The 16,630-nt window shown below is 35.6% G+C and overlaps 1 protein-coding gene across 3 annotated transcripts in view; it reads right to left on the bottom strand.

Annotated features, from left to right (window-relative positions):
- Positions 1–16,630, bottom strand: part of prss12 (serine protease 12) — a 75,640-nt gene that overhangs the window by 25,636 nt on the left and 33,374 nt on the right. For 2 of the 3 annotated variants that reach the window (XM_073950650.1, XM_073950642.1), the window contains exons 8-11: positions 11,500–11,641; positions 7,025–7,227; positions 2,206–2,284; positions 1,932–2,054 (exon numbers count right to left, since the gene is read on the bottom strand). In XM_073950650.1, coding sequence (XP_073806751.1) covers positions 1,932–2,054; positions 2,206–2,284; positions 7,025–7,227; positions 11,500–11,641 — 547 coding nt within the window. Of the gene's footprint in view, positions 1–1,931; positions 2,055–2,205; positions 2,285–2,614; positions 3,822–3,931; positions 7,228–11,499; positions 11,642–16,630 lie in introns of those variants that run through there. The other variant, XR_012406014.1, reaches the window with a different exon arrangement.

Here is a 16,630-nt window from a genome sequence, read left to right as displayed (position 1 = left end):
CTGTGCCAGAGTGAGTCTTATTACGTCTTACAGTGTGATGCATTAATGCATGAGTAAGGCTTGGTTCAAACCAATCAGCGCGCTCTATTGTGCAACTTCATTAATATTCATTACTGTCATAGTGTTTAGACGACAGAGACGCCACATTGTGTTGGCAAAACAAGCGTGAAGTGTTGCTTTAATAGTTTGCTGCAGTTAGGTTTCGTTTTCATTTTCTCTCTGTAGCTCAGCTGGAGTCACGTGTGGATTACAGTGTACGCGACGCTCAACAACAATAACTTACGTGTCTAAGGAGGAACATTGTTTACCTGAGAGCTGTTCTCATCTGCAAACGCTGAGATCCGGATTCGCTTGTAGTCTTCTCTTCATAAAGACGCGGCTCTAGTTGCTGGTGATTGTCCTGTCTCTACAGATTTGGTAAGTGAGCGACCAGTGCTCTTTGTTTATTCAGTTTGTTCGTATCGAACAAACTATTGCACCGAGTGTAAACATGTTACCACCACAACCAAACTTTAATCTCGTGTAGGGTTTTTACCGCATTTAGTGACCGGAATAACACACGCTGCTTTCTGACACTACCTGCCGTGTGCATCTAAGTTTCCGGGAAATGCTGAGGTTTTTTTTTTCTCTCATTCGCCGTGCGGTATCAAACATTGCATGAAAAATACACGCTTAGAGCAGTTCCTCCAATCAAATATCTCGTTTGTCGCGAGGGGCATGAATGAATTCCCTGAATGAAAGAGCCAAACTGCAGTTAAAGTCCACCATTTAATAATTTGGCAAATAATTCGACTACAGATGTCCATGTAGGTTAAACACCATCACTTTCTCCTGTCTGTGTGGGTGTGTATTTTGACTCTGAAACTTAGCGCGTGCCCAAATAGACACTCCCACACCATCCCCCTTTTCTTCCTCCGACACTCCCCCCTAAACAGAGCTGGACACGCCCACTTTTCTGACTTTTTCTGACTTTTTTTTATTCAGTCAGGACTCGAACCAATGACCTTCTTGCTGTGAGGCAACGGTGCTAACCACTTTCATATTGAATTTTAATTAATCATCATATTATATCATATTATTGATTGTATGTCATCTTAAAAGAGTTGGTAACCCTTTATTTTGATGGGCCACTTGAGTATTAGTAGACTGTCTGCTTAATATCTGTTGATATGTTTCTTCAACAGACATTTACCTGACTATGAGAAACTTTGCAAGTACATGTTAACTTACCCTAACCCCAACTGTAAGCCCAACCTAGCAGTCTACTTATAATCTAATGAAAATTAGTTGGCATGTAGATAACTGTAACTGTAACTTAAATTCAACAAACGGACCATCAAACTAAGTGTGACCAAAGAATTTACTCTCCAATAGAGAGTGAAGAAAGAACTTTTTCGCTTACTTTTTTTGCAACATCTTTTAAATTGTATATCATTTTATATAAGTAAAACATATTTATAGCTATCATTTAAAAATGTTCAGTTATACGTACTAGCTGTGTTTAGCTGTACAAAACACTCAATAACAAAAGTGTGACCTAATACACAGATCTACTTTTATCGCCTTCATCACATAGAGGGTATTTTAATTTAATTCCTCTGCATCTGTTAATGGATTTGAATTATTGGAACTGTTTAACTCTGTTTGTTTTGCAGCTGGGATGACTAAGTGTTTATTTGCAGATAATGATTACAAAATTGTTCACAGACAACAGAAAAAGTGTGGGAAGAAGGTACGTTGTTTAAAATCCGCCATTAGAAATGTTTTGTTTGTTTTGATGTTGTGTTATCTAGCTGTGTGAGTCACAGTGGAAAGTTGGAAACACAAGAAAGAAGTATGAGTGCACGTGGGTGGGGGTTACTTACTGCAAACCTTGCAGATGCAATATAAAATGAAGATGTACCTGTCCATATATACAAGTATTTGTGTACCTCTTAAAGCAGTGAGCTGAAGTGAGGATCCAGCAGCTGCTGATCAAAGTAGCTCCACATACCAAGCGTCCATCTGCCTGAGAGCCCCGTAAACGCACAGCTGCCTGCCACGGCCAGCCACCACTACGCCATACACAAACACACATAAACACACTATGAGCATGCTATAACATTTAAACAGCTTTTCTCATTCTGACCACACATAAAATTATTTTGAAATGTGTCATTTGTTATGCCAATGCTGTTTATATACATTTTGACCTTCTTTGCTTACCGTAGAGAGTTTTCTCCTCCTATAATTCTCTTCTGACGTGTGTGAGAGAGTCTTAGACCACACATGGAGCCAACTGCCTCTGAAATGTATTACAAACACAAATTTCTATAAAGCGTGCATGGGTGAATCTGTTAAGAACATCTGCCTTGGTGCTATTTCACCGCGAGCCCCCTACAAAACATTGTATAAAGTTTGCTGTTTTTAAGAGGCTCTGCTCCTCTACTCTTGCCTGCACCTTTACAGTCTTTACAGAAAAGAAAAAGGAATAAAAAATATATAAGAATATTCTAAACAGAAATTATGGTGGCTTTCCCTATAAACAACTTTAATTTAGTGCTGGGCAATAATTAATCGTGATTAATCACATCCAAAATAAAAGTTTGTTTAGACATAATATATTTATATATACGTGTGTGTGTGTGTGTGTGTGTGTGTGTGTGTATTTATTCAATTTCTTTTAACTTTAGTCCCTTTTTTAATCAGGGGTCGCCACAGCAGAATGAACCACCAACTTATCCAGCATATGTTTTACGCAGCAGATGCCCTTCCAGCTGCAACCCATCACTGGGAATCATCCATATACACTCTTTCACACACATACACTAGAGACAATGTAGCTTACCCAATTCACCTATAACGCATGTCTTTTGGACTTTGGGGGAAACCGGAGAACCCGGAGGAAACCCACACAAACATGCAAACTCCACACAGAAATGCCAACTGACCCAACCAAGGCTCGAACCAGCGATCTTCTTGCTGTGGCGATCCTGACGTCCATGGTTGTGTATTATATATTTTTATTTTGTATATGTGATACAACTACATAGAAACAAAACTATGCATATCTATTTTGTTACATAGATATTTTAACTTGTATATAATCTGTAAATATGTATTACTGGTCCCACTTTATATTAAGTGGCCTTAACTAATATGTACTTACACAGGAATTAATAGTTTGTTACAATGTACTTATTGTGTAAATACATGTATTTTCTGTGTACTTATTCTTGATTAAATACATGTAATTACACCTGTAATTAACTTTTTTAATTACATTTGTAAATACACTGTTGACCATCCCTTACACCTTAACCCACCTTTAAACCAACCCATACCACCAAACCTGTCCATAACCCAACCTCTATCCCAACTCAAAAGGACCATAAGTGTTCTCAAATACATTATGAACACAGTAAGTACATTGTATTTATTTTTTTGATGTAAGTACATAGTAGTTAAGGACACTTAATATAAAGTGGGACCGTATTACTTGAATATTGTGTATGTGTTGTTGAAGCTGGCTTGTGCTAATGAAACTTCAGTAAACTTTCTTTTAAAACAAATTCTAAAATATATGCATGTATGCCTGTATTTATATACTTTATACATAAATATACACAGTGCACACATATATATTTTGTCAAAACAAACGTTTATTTTGGATGCAATTACAGTAATCGCAATTCATTTTTGACCAGAACTACTTTTATTGATTATGAAACCACTGCATTTAATGGAAAAAAAGTGGCTTGTGGAAAATGTGCTGATTAGATGCTCACATGTCTTTTATTTAGCAACAATTTATATTTTTGTGTGCTTTTAACACGTTTTTGCTAGATCGATAATGTAAAATAGATTTTAAATATATATATATATATATATATATATATATATATATATATATATATATATATATATATATATATATATATATATATATAGCTTAAAATGCAACTTGTATTTTAGAAAATACATTACACATATTTTTAGAGAGTACAATAAAAATGACAACAGAAAATCATTAATCTTTATGAAAATAATAGGTGTAATGTTGTTGTTGTTTTTTGTCTTTTTGATTTTGGGGTAAATACAAACATAAGATACATGGCAATATATGCAAATCACAAAAAAACATATATGCAACATGCTGCATATTTTAAATATTGTCAAAATGGTTGTCTATGTATATTTTTCCCCAAGCTTTACATTTACGAACATGCAGATATACACTACTGGTCAGAAGTTTGAGGTCAGTAGGATTTTTAAATGTTTTAAAATAAGCTTTTCCTGCTAACAAGGCTGCATTTATTTTTATCAAAAATACAGTACAAATTGTAAAACTGTGAAATGTTATTGCACTATAAAAACTGTTCAAAAGTAGTTTGACATTTAATTTAATCTTATATTCCAGTGATTTTAAAGATGAATTTTAAGCTTCATTACTCCAGTCTTCAAAGTCACATGATCCTTCAGAAATCACTCTAATATTAACTGGTATTATTGGTAATAGTAATAAAAGCAAGAATCACTGAAGCAACAATTTCATTTGAAACGACATACAGTAAGAAAGCAGTTATTTAAAATTGTAATAAATATCTAAAAACTGTAAAATATTTTACGTTTAATAAATGCCGCCTTGATAAACAAAATATTTTTTCTTTAAAAAAAACGTGAAAAAAACTGACCCCAAACTTATTATCTAGAATTTTATATATACTGTATGTTTATATATGGCCATATATCAGATTTTTGACAGAACCTAAGTATATACAGTACAACACCTACAGGTGATTACACAAAAATGTGTTTTGCTTATGTGTCATCTGGGTTTAATGAAGAAAGCAGGCTGGATTAACATGCATTACACATTAGATTTATAAGAAAAATAAAGCAGAAAGAAGTCTAAGTGAATAATTCAGCACAAAAAGTCTATAGTAAGTGCCAGTGATCATGCTGAGCCAAACCACATCCTTTAGAGTAGACATAACACACACACACACTTTACTCCAACTCTACAACAACTATAGATCTTCTCAGGTAATGGGTTCCATCTTTCTTTTCTTAGATGGCTTTTTTTTACAGATCAGAATATAAACAAAACACTCTGCACATTTACCTGCTGCCGCAGCATGTACATTACACCAAGTCAGTGTTTTATACAATCTTGTAAATTACAAGTATGTGATGTGCCTTACAGAAACAGATACAGTACATTTAGTAATAAAATGCTAAGAATAGTACTAAAATGTGCAGTACTAAAATGCTATGTATACAAAAGGTTGCAAAAATGCATGTAAACCTACATAAATATACATTCACCGGCCACATTATTAGATCCAACTGCTTGTTTATGCAAATTTCTGATCAGCCAATCACATGGCAGCATCTCAATGCATTTAGGCATGTAGGCATGGTCAAGAAGATCTGCTGCAGTTCAATCCGAGCATCAGAATAGGGAAGAAAGGTAATTTAGGTGACTTTGAACGTAGCATAATTATTAATGCGAGATGGGCTGGTCTGAGTATTTCAGAAACAGCTGATCTACTGGGATTTTCATGCACAACTAGCTCTAGGGTTTACAGAGAAAAAGAGGAAATATCCAGTGAGCGGCAGTTCTTTGGATGCAAATGCCTAGTTGATGCCAGAGGTCTGAGGAAAATGGCCAGCCTGGTTCCAACTGATGGAAAGGCAAGATTAACTCAATTAACCACTCGTTACAATTGAGGTATGCAGAAGAGCATCTCTGAATCCACAACATGTCAAACATTGAGGCCAATGGGCTACAGCAGCAGAAGACCACACCAGGTGCCATTCCTGTCAGCTAATAACAGGAAACTGAGGCTACAGTTCGCACAGGCTCATTGAAATTAGACAATAAAAGATTGGAAAAACATTGCCTGGTCTGATGAGTCTCGATTTCTGCTGCGACATTCAGATGGTAGAGTCAGAATTTTTCGTCAACAACATGAAAGCATGGATCCATCCTGCCTTGTACCAACGATCAGGCTTGTGGTGGTGGTGTAATGGTGTGGGGGATATTTTCTTGGCACATTGTATATTTTCTTGGCACTTTGGGCCCATTAGTACCAATTGAGCATTGAGTAATGCCACAGCCTACTTGAGCATTGTTGCTGACCATGTCCATCCCTTTATGACCACAGTGTACCCATCTTTTGATGGCTACTTTCAGCAGGATAACACCCCATGTCATAAAGCGCAAATCATCTTAGACTGGTCTCTTGAACATGACAATGAGTTCACTGTAGCATCTTTGGTATGTGGTGGAACGGGAGATTAGCATCATGAATGTGCAGCCGACAATTCTGCAGCAACTGAGTGATGCTATCATGTCAATATGGACCATAATCTCTGAGGAATATTTCCAGTGCCTTATTGAATCTATGCCACGAAGGTTTAAGGCAGTACTGAAGGCAAAAGGGGGTCCAACCCAGTACTAGTAAGCTGTCCCTAATAAAGTGTCCAGTGAGTGTATACTATAGATAAGTAAATGCTAATAATAAACCCTGTCCCCACAGCAACTCCTTGACACTATTATGTCTTTTTATTTTCATTAGTAAAGCTTGAAAAATTCATTGAATAAAAAAAAGCTGCATTAATAGTGTAGTTTACCTAAAGATAAAAACGTGTCATTTACTCGTCCTCAAGTTGCTACAAACATGAGTTTCTTTTCTCTTTGGAACACAAAAGAGAAGATATTTTGAAGAAAGTTGGTAATTGTAAATTTAAAGTAGCCACTGACTTCCTCTATATGAAATTAAATACTAGTCAAGGAGTTACCAACAGTTGCTCAAAATGTCTTTTTTCTCAAACGTAGACAAACCATTTAACATTTAACTCATATATGAATGGATCTGGAACAGCCTGAGGATGAGTAATTGGTGAGTAGTCTATTCTGGTAAACTATTCCTGTTAATGTTCCATAACAGAAATACTTTCATAGAGGTTTTGCTAAATATCCCAATGTGACATATTTTGGATGCAGCAGCAATGAGAAAAAAACAGGAGAATGTCCCACCTTTGACCCCAGGAGAATCCTGCTGTAACCCATAGTTACAAATAACACCGGCATCCTCACTATGGCGACAGTTGTGTGTCCCGAATGGCTGTTTGATACAGTCAGTCAGGGAATGCTCCCCGCCTGTACACTTTACATTGTCAATGTGGATAGGACCTTCGCCTTCTCCGAAATATGCCATTACACGAGCTTTAGCCAGCCCACTGCAAAAAGAATGACAGGGAAATGTGTACTGTTAATTAAAAATTTAAATCTGAAATAAAATTTTTAAATGGTTATTATAAATATAAATGTTATGTTGAAAATTTAAAGATGTACTAGAATTACTAAAATGACTTAAAAAAACTTTTATAAATACAAATTAAAGCTAAACAAAATTTTTTAAAAAGTGCAAAAATAAGAATACTACTAAATTATACTGTGTAAAATTGTGTAAATTAAAAATAATTGTGTGAATTAAGTGCGCAGCTCTCTGGAACACTTGATTCTGATTGGTCAATGAAGCTTTACGCTTAATAAAAGAATTAGTAATTATTACAGCTTAGATCAGTGTTTTATGTCTAATGTGCTAAGTTGAACATTTATAGCATGAAGCCATGTAATAAGCCTGTCGGGATCTATTCTCCAAGTACAACCTGCTAGATTGTACGTACATTATCCCTTACATAAAACACCACTGTTGTTGCCATAACAGCACAAATTAACTAATAATATTATTAATATTCTTAATCATCAGCCTGAAAAACGTATTTCAGATAAACACTTGACACACCTCACATGAACTCTTTCCATACCCCTCACTGCATACCATCAAGATGTAGCATGCACAACATTTTAGCCAAATCCTTAATTAAAACAATATTGCCTACAATAATTTTCCACCAACAGTTAAACTATATATTTTTGATTGTGTACTTATCTATCTGTGCCTACCAAGCGGCAACATCTCGCTCTCCCTCGTGAAGGCAATACGGAAGTAACTGAAACGGCAATTCAACGACTGGCTTTTGCTGGCTGGCTTCAGGAAATCCAGATGTTCTCTGACTGCAATGCTAAATTGGCTAATTTTACAAGTGGTGCTCACTTCAGAGCCACTTGGGCACAACAAGGGAGCTGGAGCTCAAATGGCTCTGCAGCGAGCAGTGTCTCATATTTTACAGATGATAAAAACATGTTTGTCTGTTTAATTAAGGGTGTGGCCTGTTAAGTGACAGCTGGTCACCATCATGTCACCTCAGATGATTTCAGCTGATTAGCCGCTGAACTCGGCATATGCATCATATTTTTTTTTTTGTTTTATGTGGCTTTATACAGTCTATTTTTTTGGAATTATTTCCTACAATTTCCTACAATTAATTGAAACGTTTTCATACAGTGTTGTGCCTGGATTTCATAAATAGCCTTGCATATACCAACACATACTGTATTTAAAGTATTTGGGAGTTATTCGCATTTTCCTCCTGTAGAAAAACGTCATATGAACAATGCTTAGTGGCTCAATGTATTACAGCAGGGTTTTTAAAAGACTAAACATCTTATTGATATAGTATATAACCAAGCACATGTGGTCAGAACACAAAAAAAGTCAAAGGTTAGGAGAAGTATTAAGGGTTTCTCTCAAAGAAAAGCCTGTATAAGCAAAATGCTAGCAGGTTTCTGTAACTACACTGACACTTCGCCTTTTTTCCCTTGTTTGGTTACCCCTGGTTGGTGCGATGACGAGCGAACAAAATGGCAACAGTTGGCCACGGTGACTTTTAGCTTCATTTGCGCTCTTCAGAAACCTATGGGTGAAGTCACGGATACTACATCCATATCTTTTACAGTCAATGGAGCCTACATGTGTGTAATGTGTGTTTTTCTTGACATATTTATTGTCTTTCACATATTTATTGGATTTTGCGTACTACTGTCAACATTGCTAATAGTATATTGTTTTGTTTTTTGAAGTATGTTGTCGTATCTTGCACTGTCTGTATTTTGCACTGTCTGGAGTCAGCACCTGAGCTTTTCACTCATCTTAGTAAGTTACATGTGCTGCTGAGGATGTGACTACAAAAGTGATTTGATTTAAGTTTAATGATAATCCTGAAGTATAGCAAGGTACATTTACTAAGCTCAATACTTCAAGAACGTTAGCTTAAACAATGACACAATGAAAGATCTGTGTGAGTTCTGGGTGTATTCACTCAAGAGGAACATATATCGTAGCACACACACACATACAATGACAAGCACAGCATATCTAACATAACACAAGTGAGAAACATCGCCAGCTCCAGCTGAGAGAACTGAGCTCATCAGATATAAGCATCAGTTACAGTGTCATAACCTGACCTCTGACCCCCCTTAGGAGGTGAGCATAAGGGAAGGTGTTGATCACATTAGCGTGTGTAAATCTGACAGTCTTCTCAGTGTTGTAATCTGAGCTGAACAATAACAATAACCATTCAGAACGGAACTAATAAAAATCATTTTTACTTCCAAAAAAAAAAGAAGCAAACTGAAATAGATCTGGACCTAGCTCAAATAGAGCTTTGCAATATATAGCAGCAATCATGAGTTTGATCCCACACTTGGCCATAGGTTATAATAACCTACTTAAAAAAACAACTCATGTAGTCATTTTTAAAGGTGGATAATTCTGTAAATACGTGTGGCAAAAAAAAACAGTTGAAGTGTTGTCATTAGCTGAGTTTCCATTACCCTGTGTCAATGTGCATTTTGAAGTATCAGATGAGAAATGAGTGATGCAAATGAAAAACTATTGTTTACTGTTGGTTACTAGAATACCAATACTACAGTCAGCCACTCTAACAACTTGATGGACACAGGATTTTTTTTCAGATTTGCTTTACATTGAGATGAAAACAAGGAAGACTATGTTGCCTTGTGTTTCAATATCTTTAAAGGGCACCTATGATGAAAATCAACTTTTGTAAGCTGTTTGGACAGAACTGTGTGTAGGTAGTGTGTCCACAGTCATATTGGAGTGATATAAAAGCAAAAAACAAAATAATTTCTTGACATTAAAACAGGATCCAAATCCCAGTAAATTTTAGGCTCACCGCAACGTGACACAGGAGTGCGGTTTTCCACTCCCACCAAACTGATTGACAGACTCCATTTTGTTCCATTTCTATAATAACATGTATACATATGTCCACAGAAAAAAAAAATTGCAAATAAACTTGGATTAAAACACTTGTTCCATCTCTTTGTGATTTTTATAAGTTTTAAAACTTTTTTAAAATAATCCATGTTTGTAATGAAGACATTAAAATCAATATCCTTATCTGCTATAATCACCACGGCTGCATGGTGTCAGTAAACGCTAATATGTCTGTGTGTGTGTACTGCAAATGACATTTGTGTATGACTCATCATCATTTCAGAAAGGCTTGAATAAACTCCACCACAAATACATCAAATAGAATTACTTGGTATTTTTACTAGTGACCTTATTTCAGCTTCATCCATGTCTGTTTCCATCACTGACTGCTGTTTATCTGACGTAACACATGATGAGAAGCAGACATGCACGTGAAATGGTGGACGGTGAGAAGCCACTCATTTTCATTTAAAGCCACAGGCTACAAAAACAGCTACAATTCACGCAGACACCAAAATGGACAGATTCTGGAGGCTATAATAAATAATCTGATTAATCTTTATGAGTGTGTGTGTGTGAATGTTTCCCAGATGGGTTGCGGCTGGAAGGGCATCCGCTGCGTAAAAAAAAACTTGCTGGATAAGTTGGCGGTTCATTCCGCTGTGGTGACCCCGGATTAATAAAGGGACTAAGCCGACAAGAAAATGAATGAATGAATAAAATTAAATTATCATTCACTCATTAATTTTCTTGTCGGCTTAGTCCCTTTATTAATCCGGGGTCGCCACAGCATAATGAACCGCCAACTTATCCAGCAAGTTTTTACGCAGCGGATGCCTTTCCAGCCGCAACCCATCTCTGCGAAACAACCACACACACACACACACACACATTCACACACACACACTCCAACACTACAGACAATTTAGCCTACCCAATTCACCTGTACCGCATGTCTTTGGACTGTGGGGGAAACTGGAGCACCCGGAGGAAACCCACGCGAACGCAGGGAGAACATGCAAACTCCACACAGAAACACCAACTGAGCCGAGGCTCGAACCAGCGACCTTCTTGCAGTGAGGTGACAGCACTACCTACTGCGCCACTGCTTGGCCCCAAAATTAAATTATATTAATAATTATTATGTTATATTATATTATATTATATTATATTATATTATATTATATTATATTATATTATATTATATTATATTATATTATATTATATTATATTATATTATATTATATTATATTATCTTTGTTTTACCAGCTTTACATCTTTGAGTCAAATACAATTAGAAACTGTCTAATTATAATGAAATGACAGAACATTTAATGCTCATTAGGTGAAATACTGGAGTCACCTGTAACCCAGCTGTCTGCACACCACTTCTGCGTCCCGATCCGTCCATCCATCATCGCACACCGTCCCCCACTGGCCACCCACCAGGATCTCTACACGCCCCTCTCTCTCATTCTCTCCGCCCACCAGCCTCACAGGTAAACCTGAAGGACAGGGAAAGCAAAATAAATAACATTTATCTTTGGTATTGTGAGGGCTAATGCAAAAACAGTATGTGCCTTATATGTTCTAAATGTTTCACACAAAAATTAAATTCTGCCATATCAAAACTGCACTGTAAAACATCCAATGTGCAAATTGTCAACTCAGATTAAAAATGTAAGTTAGGTGGACATATTTTTGAATTTAGCTGAGTTGAATAACAATAATAAAAATTATTTAACTGCTTGTTTGGAACAGTTTGTTCAATGAAAAAAAAATCCAGTTGAGGAGACTTTGAATTTTGATTTCTTAACTTGAGCATATACCACTGTAAAAATAAAAAGTTGAGTTAAATTACAATTTTAAAGCAATCGACTGCGAAGAAATTTTGAGTTTATTTAGCTTCAATGGTTGTTGTAAGTTGTGCCAAATTATTCCATAAAGTATACTTGACTTAAACCAGCCTTTTCAGTCAACTTAAAAAAAAAATATTTGCCACAATTTCAACCACTAAACTCAAATTTCTTTGCAGCCAGTTGCTTTCAAATTTTAAGTTTACTCAACTTTATTTTTTACAGAGTGTATATTTATGTTCCATTGACTTCCATAGTAAAAGCAAACAGACACTTACATTTCTCAAAAAATCTTGTATGTTTCACAGAACAATGTGTAAGCAACTGTGAGAAATGAAGATGGCAAATGAAACTAATAATGAGAATAATAGACTACATACATAAGAATTATTAGCCCCCCTTTGATTTTTTTTTCTTTTGTAAATAATTCCCAAATTATGTTTAACAGATTCAGGAAATTTTAACAGTATGTCTGATAATATTTTTTCCTCTGGAGAAAGTCTTATATGTTTTATTTTGGCTAGAATAAAATCAGTTATTAATTTTTTAACAACATTTTAAGGTCAAAACCATTAGCCCCTTTAAGCTATTTTTTTTTCCGATAGTCTATAGAACAAACCATCATTATACAATAGTTTGCCTAATTACCCTAACTTGCTTAATTAAACTAATTACCATAGTTAAGCCTTTAAACGTCACTTTAAGCTGTATAAAAGTGTCTTGAAAAATTTATAGTCAAATATTATTCACTGTCATCATGGAAAATATAACATAAATCAGTTATTAGAGGTGAGTTATTAAAACTATTGTGTTTAGAAATGTGTTGAAAAAATCTGCTCTCTGTTAAACAGAAATTGGGGAAAAATAAACAGGGGGGCTAATAATTCTGACTTCAACTGTATATATACACCTTCCATTAATTTGACTAATATTAAAAAGAGAGTCTCAATGGTTAAACAAACGTGTTAATTCAATCACTAACAACAGTTGCAGAAAATATACTACACTGCAATTACATATATTTTCCTGAGGTTAAAGGTTTTTGAGTAATCTCACAAGCTCTAAGTGGCTACCTGGGGAAATAATTTGTTTGATATAGTTTATTGAAGCTAAATTGGGTCTGAAGTGTCTAAAATGGTCCTCCTGAGACTTTTATGAGGCTTTTATGACTTCACTAAATTTTCTTTCATCTACCAATAAAATCAATATCACTAAAATGTTATACCCCAAAGTAGTACAATTTCTGATCGAACCTGGAAAGGTAGACTTCGAGTTTGGTATGGTTTAAGATGATTAAATGAGGAAAGAGGTGGTCTGAATGTGGAAGTTGTGTAATATTCCATTTCTGTTTTATATCATCCAAAACTTGTCATTTAATTTTTGTTATCTAGTTTGAATGTTATTTATTCTTCTAGATTAAGCACTGCTTTAATGTGCTTTTGAGTGTTCAAACTGTGGATGAAGATAACTTTGTGTTGATCAAAATGATGAAAGTGTACAATGAAAAACTTAACGTAATAAAACATCAATGCAATGCCAAACACACAAATGTGACAGATGTAACCTGGTCTTATGCATACCAAATTTTGGATTTAAAGAGATGTTTCATTTAGTTTCATTTGGTTGTTGCTAGATCAGATCCGGTCATGTTAACAAGAATAGTAAAGTTAACAAGAACTATTTATATTCTTTAATACATTTCCCATTTATTGTATTTTATTAACGTCTACCCCTACCCCATACCTAAACCCAACCATCACAGTAATGTAAAACAATAGTTGTACATGTTATTTTTATGTTATTTATTAAATTACCCATTAAATTGTATTGTATTAAGGCCTACCTCCATGCCAACCCTAAACCCAACCGTCACAATAATGTAATAATATTTATTATTAGTAGCCTATACAGTAGGGGTGTAACGATTTATCGTTGTACGATTTATTGCGATGCAAAAATGTATCAATATGCATCGTGGCGTTATGACGATTTGATTACGATATGAAGTCCGTTTTCTCTTATTAGTTGAGCTGTTTGCACGTGAGCTACGTTCCACCTGCTGTCGCACGTGAGTTCAGAGTGCAGCAGCAGTAATGTTAGCAGACCAAGATGAGTGGAGCTGAAATAGAGGATGGCCCATCCTCTCAAAATCAGACGTCTGTCAACATTTTGGTTGTACAGTCATTGCTTTAGACTCGTCCGCTTTTTGACACGCATACTGGGTCAAACATCCTAAGTTATAAAGTCTTCACAGTGATTTACATACTTTGCACAGCGACATGGATACCTCCTAATGGTGTTGAAAGAGTCACATACTGTATTTATAAGGTACAATTCACCCTAAAACATCATTCTGTCTTCATTTAATGATGTATTGGCGGCCGCAAAATCACACATGACGTGAGCTGACCGTGAGCTGTTACTACAGAGGGCGGATAATAGACGCGCGCGTATGGCAAGCCGTTTTAGCATTTAAACCTTTGTTCTGACTATCCATAAATATATTTAGAGATAATTCATTTCACTGTCATTTCAATAATATTTTTTGAGAAGTTTTTTAATTGTTTTATTTTTCAGAGACAGGCCTGTTTAATTTATTTTCTTAAAGAAGGATCAGTTTAACAAGTTGAAACAAAAGAAATACATAAAAAAATAGTTTACTTGGTAAAATTTGCATTTCAGTTAAATTTTCATTTTTTATTCCAAATATCGTGATACATATTGAATCGTGAACATTATATCATAATACACATCGTATCGTGAGCTGAGTGTATCGTTACACCCCTAATATACAGTGTTACAAAAATGATGCAATATGGATGTGCGTATCCACAGCTGCATCCTATCTAGACATTACCATTTTCTACCATTTTCTAGTCATTTCAAACCTGCATGATTTTCTTTTTTCTGTGCAGCACAAAAAATAAGATGCAAAAACATTTTATGTTTGGAAGATTTATGTATTTAAAATGAAATAAAGGAAGTAAAACTTACTGAAATGATTTTAGAGAATAAAGGAAATAAGGAAGGCTATAGAAAGACAATTTACATCCACATATACGTGTGTGCGTAACACAGTACGATGCATAAAAAAACACCTGGTGCCGGAGGGACAGTTTTAGGTTTCCACTCACAGAACACCTGTCTCCACTTACACATAACACACAGACGCACAGACACACACAATCATTCATCAGCCACAGGCCCGTCAGCAATATCAGCGGCACTCTCGGTGCAAAGACAAAGAAAACATGACTTTACTGACTATAAATTTCTTCATTTAGCAGCATACTTTTTTTGATATTTAAAACTGATAATGGCAATGAATGTACATCCAGATTGGCCAAGTCATTTATGCATGCTCATGATCACATATTTGTGCATTAATGTGCCAAGAATAAACTGCCAATAGACTAAGCTTATTTCAGATTATACAATCTGATTATTATTACAACCAATTGAGCGAATTTTCAGTAATGCAGTTCATAGATTATCCCTCTACTACATATTCTATACATTCACAGAACAGCTTCATGAACATCTGCAATCCAAATCATTGCTTCAAAGCATGAAGTCCATTTCTCACAGTCATGTCTCGTTTGTCAGCAGTTATTTGAGTACTTTTTTATTAAATTAAATTTGCGTCATAAAGCCTTCTGCACCAGTGGCACACACGTACACTTACATATGATAGCAATCGGCCGCTGAAATGGTTTTTTCATATGGTCTTTTCATCAGCTCTGTCTATGAGATGACATGAAAAACACTCCTAAAACCACACAGGAACACTCAGACGCTTTTATTTATTTGGATTCACTGTCCAAATACTGTGTTTCTGCTGCGTGCATATTGAGAGAGAGAACTTGAGTGTTTGTATATATATACTGGTCATCTGTCATCCACGTATAAGGTTTTCTGGCGTGCGAGTTAGTAAGAGAAACAGGCAGAGTTACAGATGTAGAGCAATAATTCATACAAATAGAATGACAATAGCAATATGAGATTTTTTGTCTGTCAATCAGATGTGACATTAAACATCTGAGGGGTGTGTTGATTTCTGCAGAAGGCATTTAAACGTGATCGAATGTGTTAGACGGAGCTGAGAGTATACTGAGATGAATGACTTTGTAAAGGACGGGTGTTTTGGAAATCGGTGGAAATACAGTTTTGCGGGCAGAGTTTCCATGTGGACCCTTATGGATTCCATGTGGCTCCGAGGCAAATAGGAACTCAATTTAAGTTCATTCAGCAAGAAGGAAACATTATTCAAGCTCTGAGAGTTTCCCATAGAGCCAGACTCACCGCATTTTCATAAAGCCATCAATTTGACAGACGAAGGCCAGTGGGTGGTTGTGTGTATGTATGCATATGTGTCCATGTGCGTGCGTGTGTGTGTGTATTTTGTGTGTAGGATGAATTCCAGAAGCTATTCAGCAGGCAACACTTAGGGTAAAAATATAACAAATATATTGCAAAACATTTCCCCCAGATGGTAGTTAAACCTGACAAAAATGTTTAAATGCATCCTAGTGACTTAAATGCTAATTCTAATGCATAGTTTTGTGTGTGTGTCATTTCAAAAAGGACTCTTTATATGTAAGTCTAGTTCAGAGAAAAACAAATTAGGAGTGGCACCCG

Source organism: Danio rerio, chromosome 1, assembly GCF_049306965.1.
Source record: "Danio rerio strain Tuebingen ecotype United States chromosome 1, GRCz12tu, whole genome shotgun sequence".
Taxonomy (NCBI): domain Eukaryota; kingdom Metazoa; phylum Chordata; class Actinopteri; order Cypriniformes; family Danionidae; genus Danio; species Danio rerio.
Note: the sequence above shows the minus strand (reverse complement) of the source record. Positions and strands in the feature narration are given on the sequence as shown.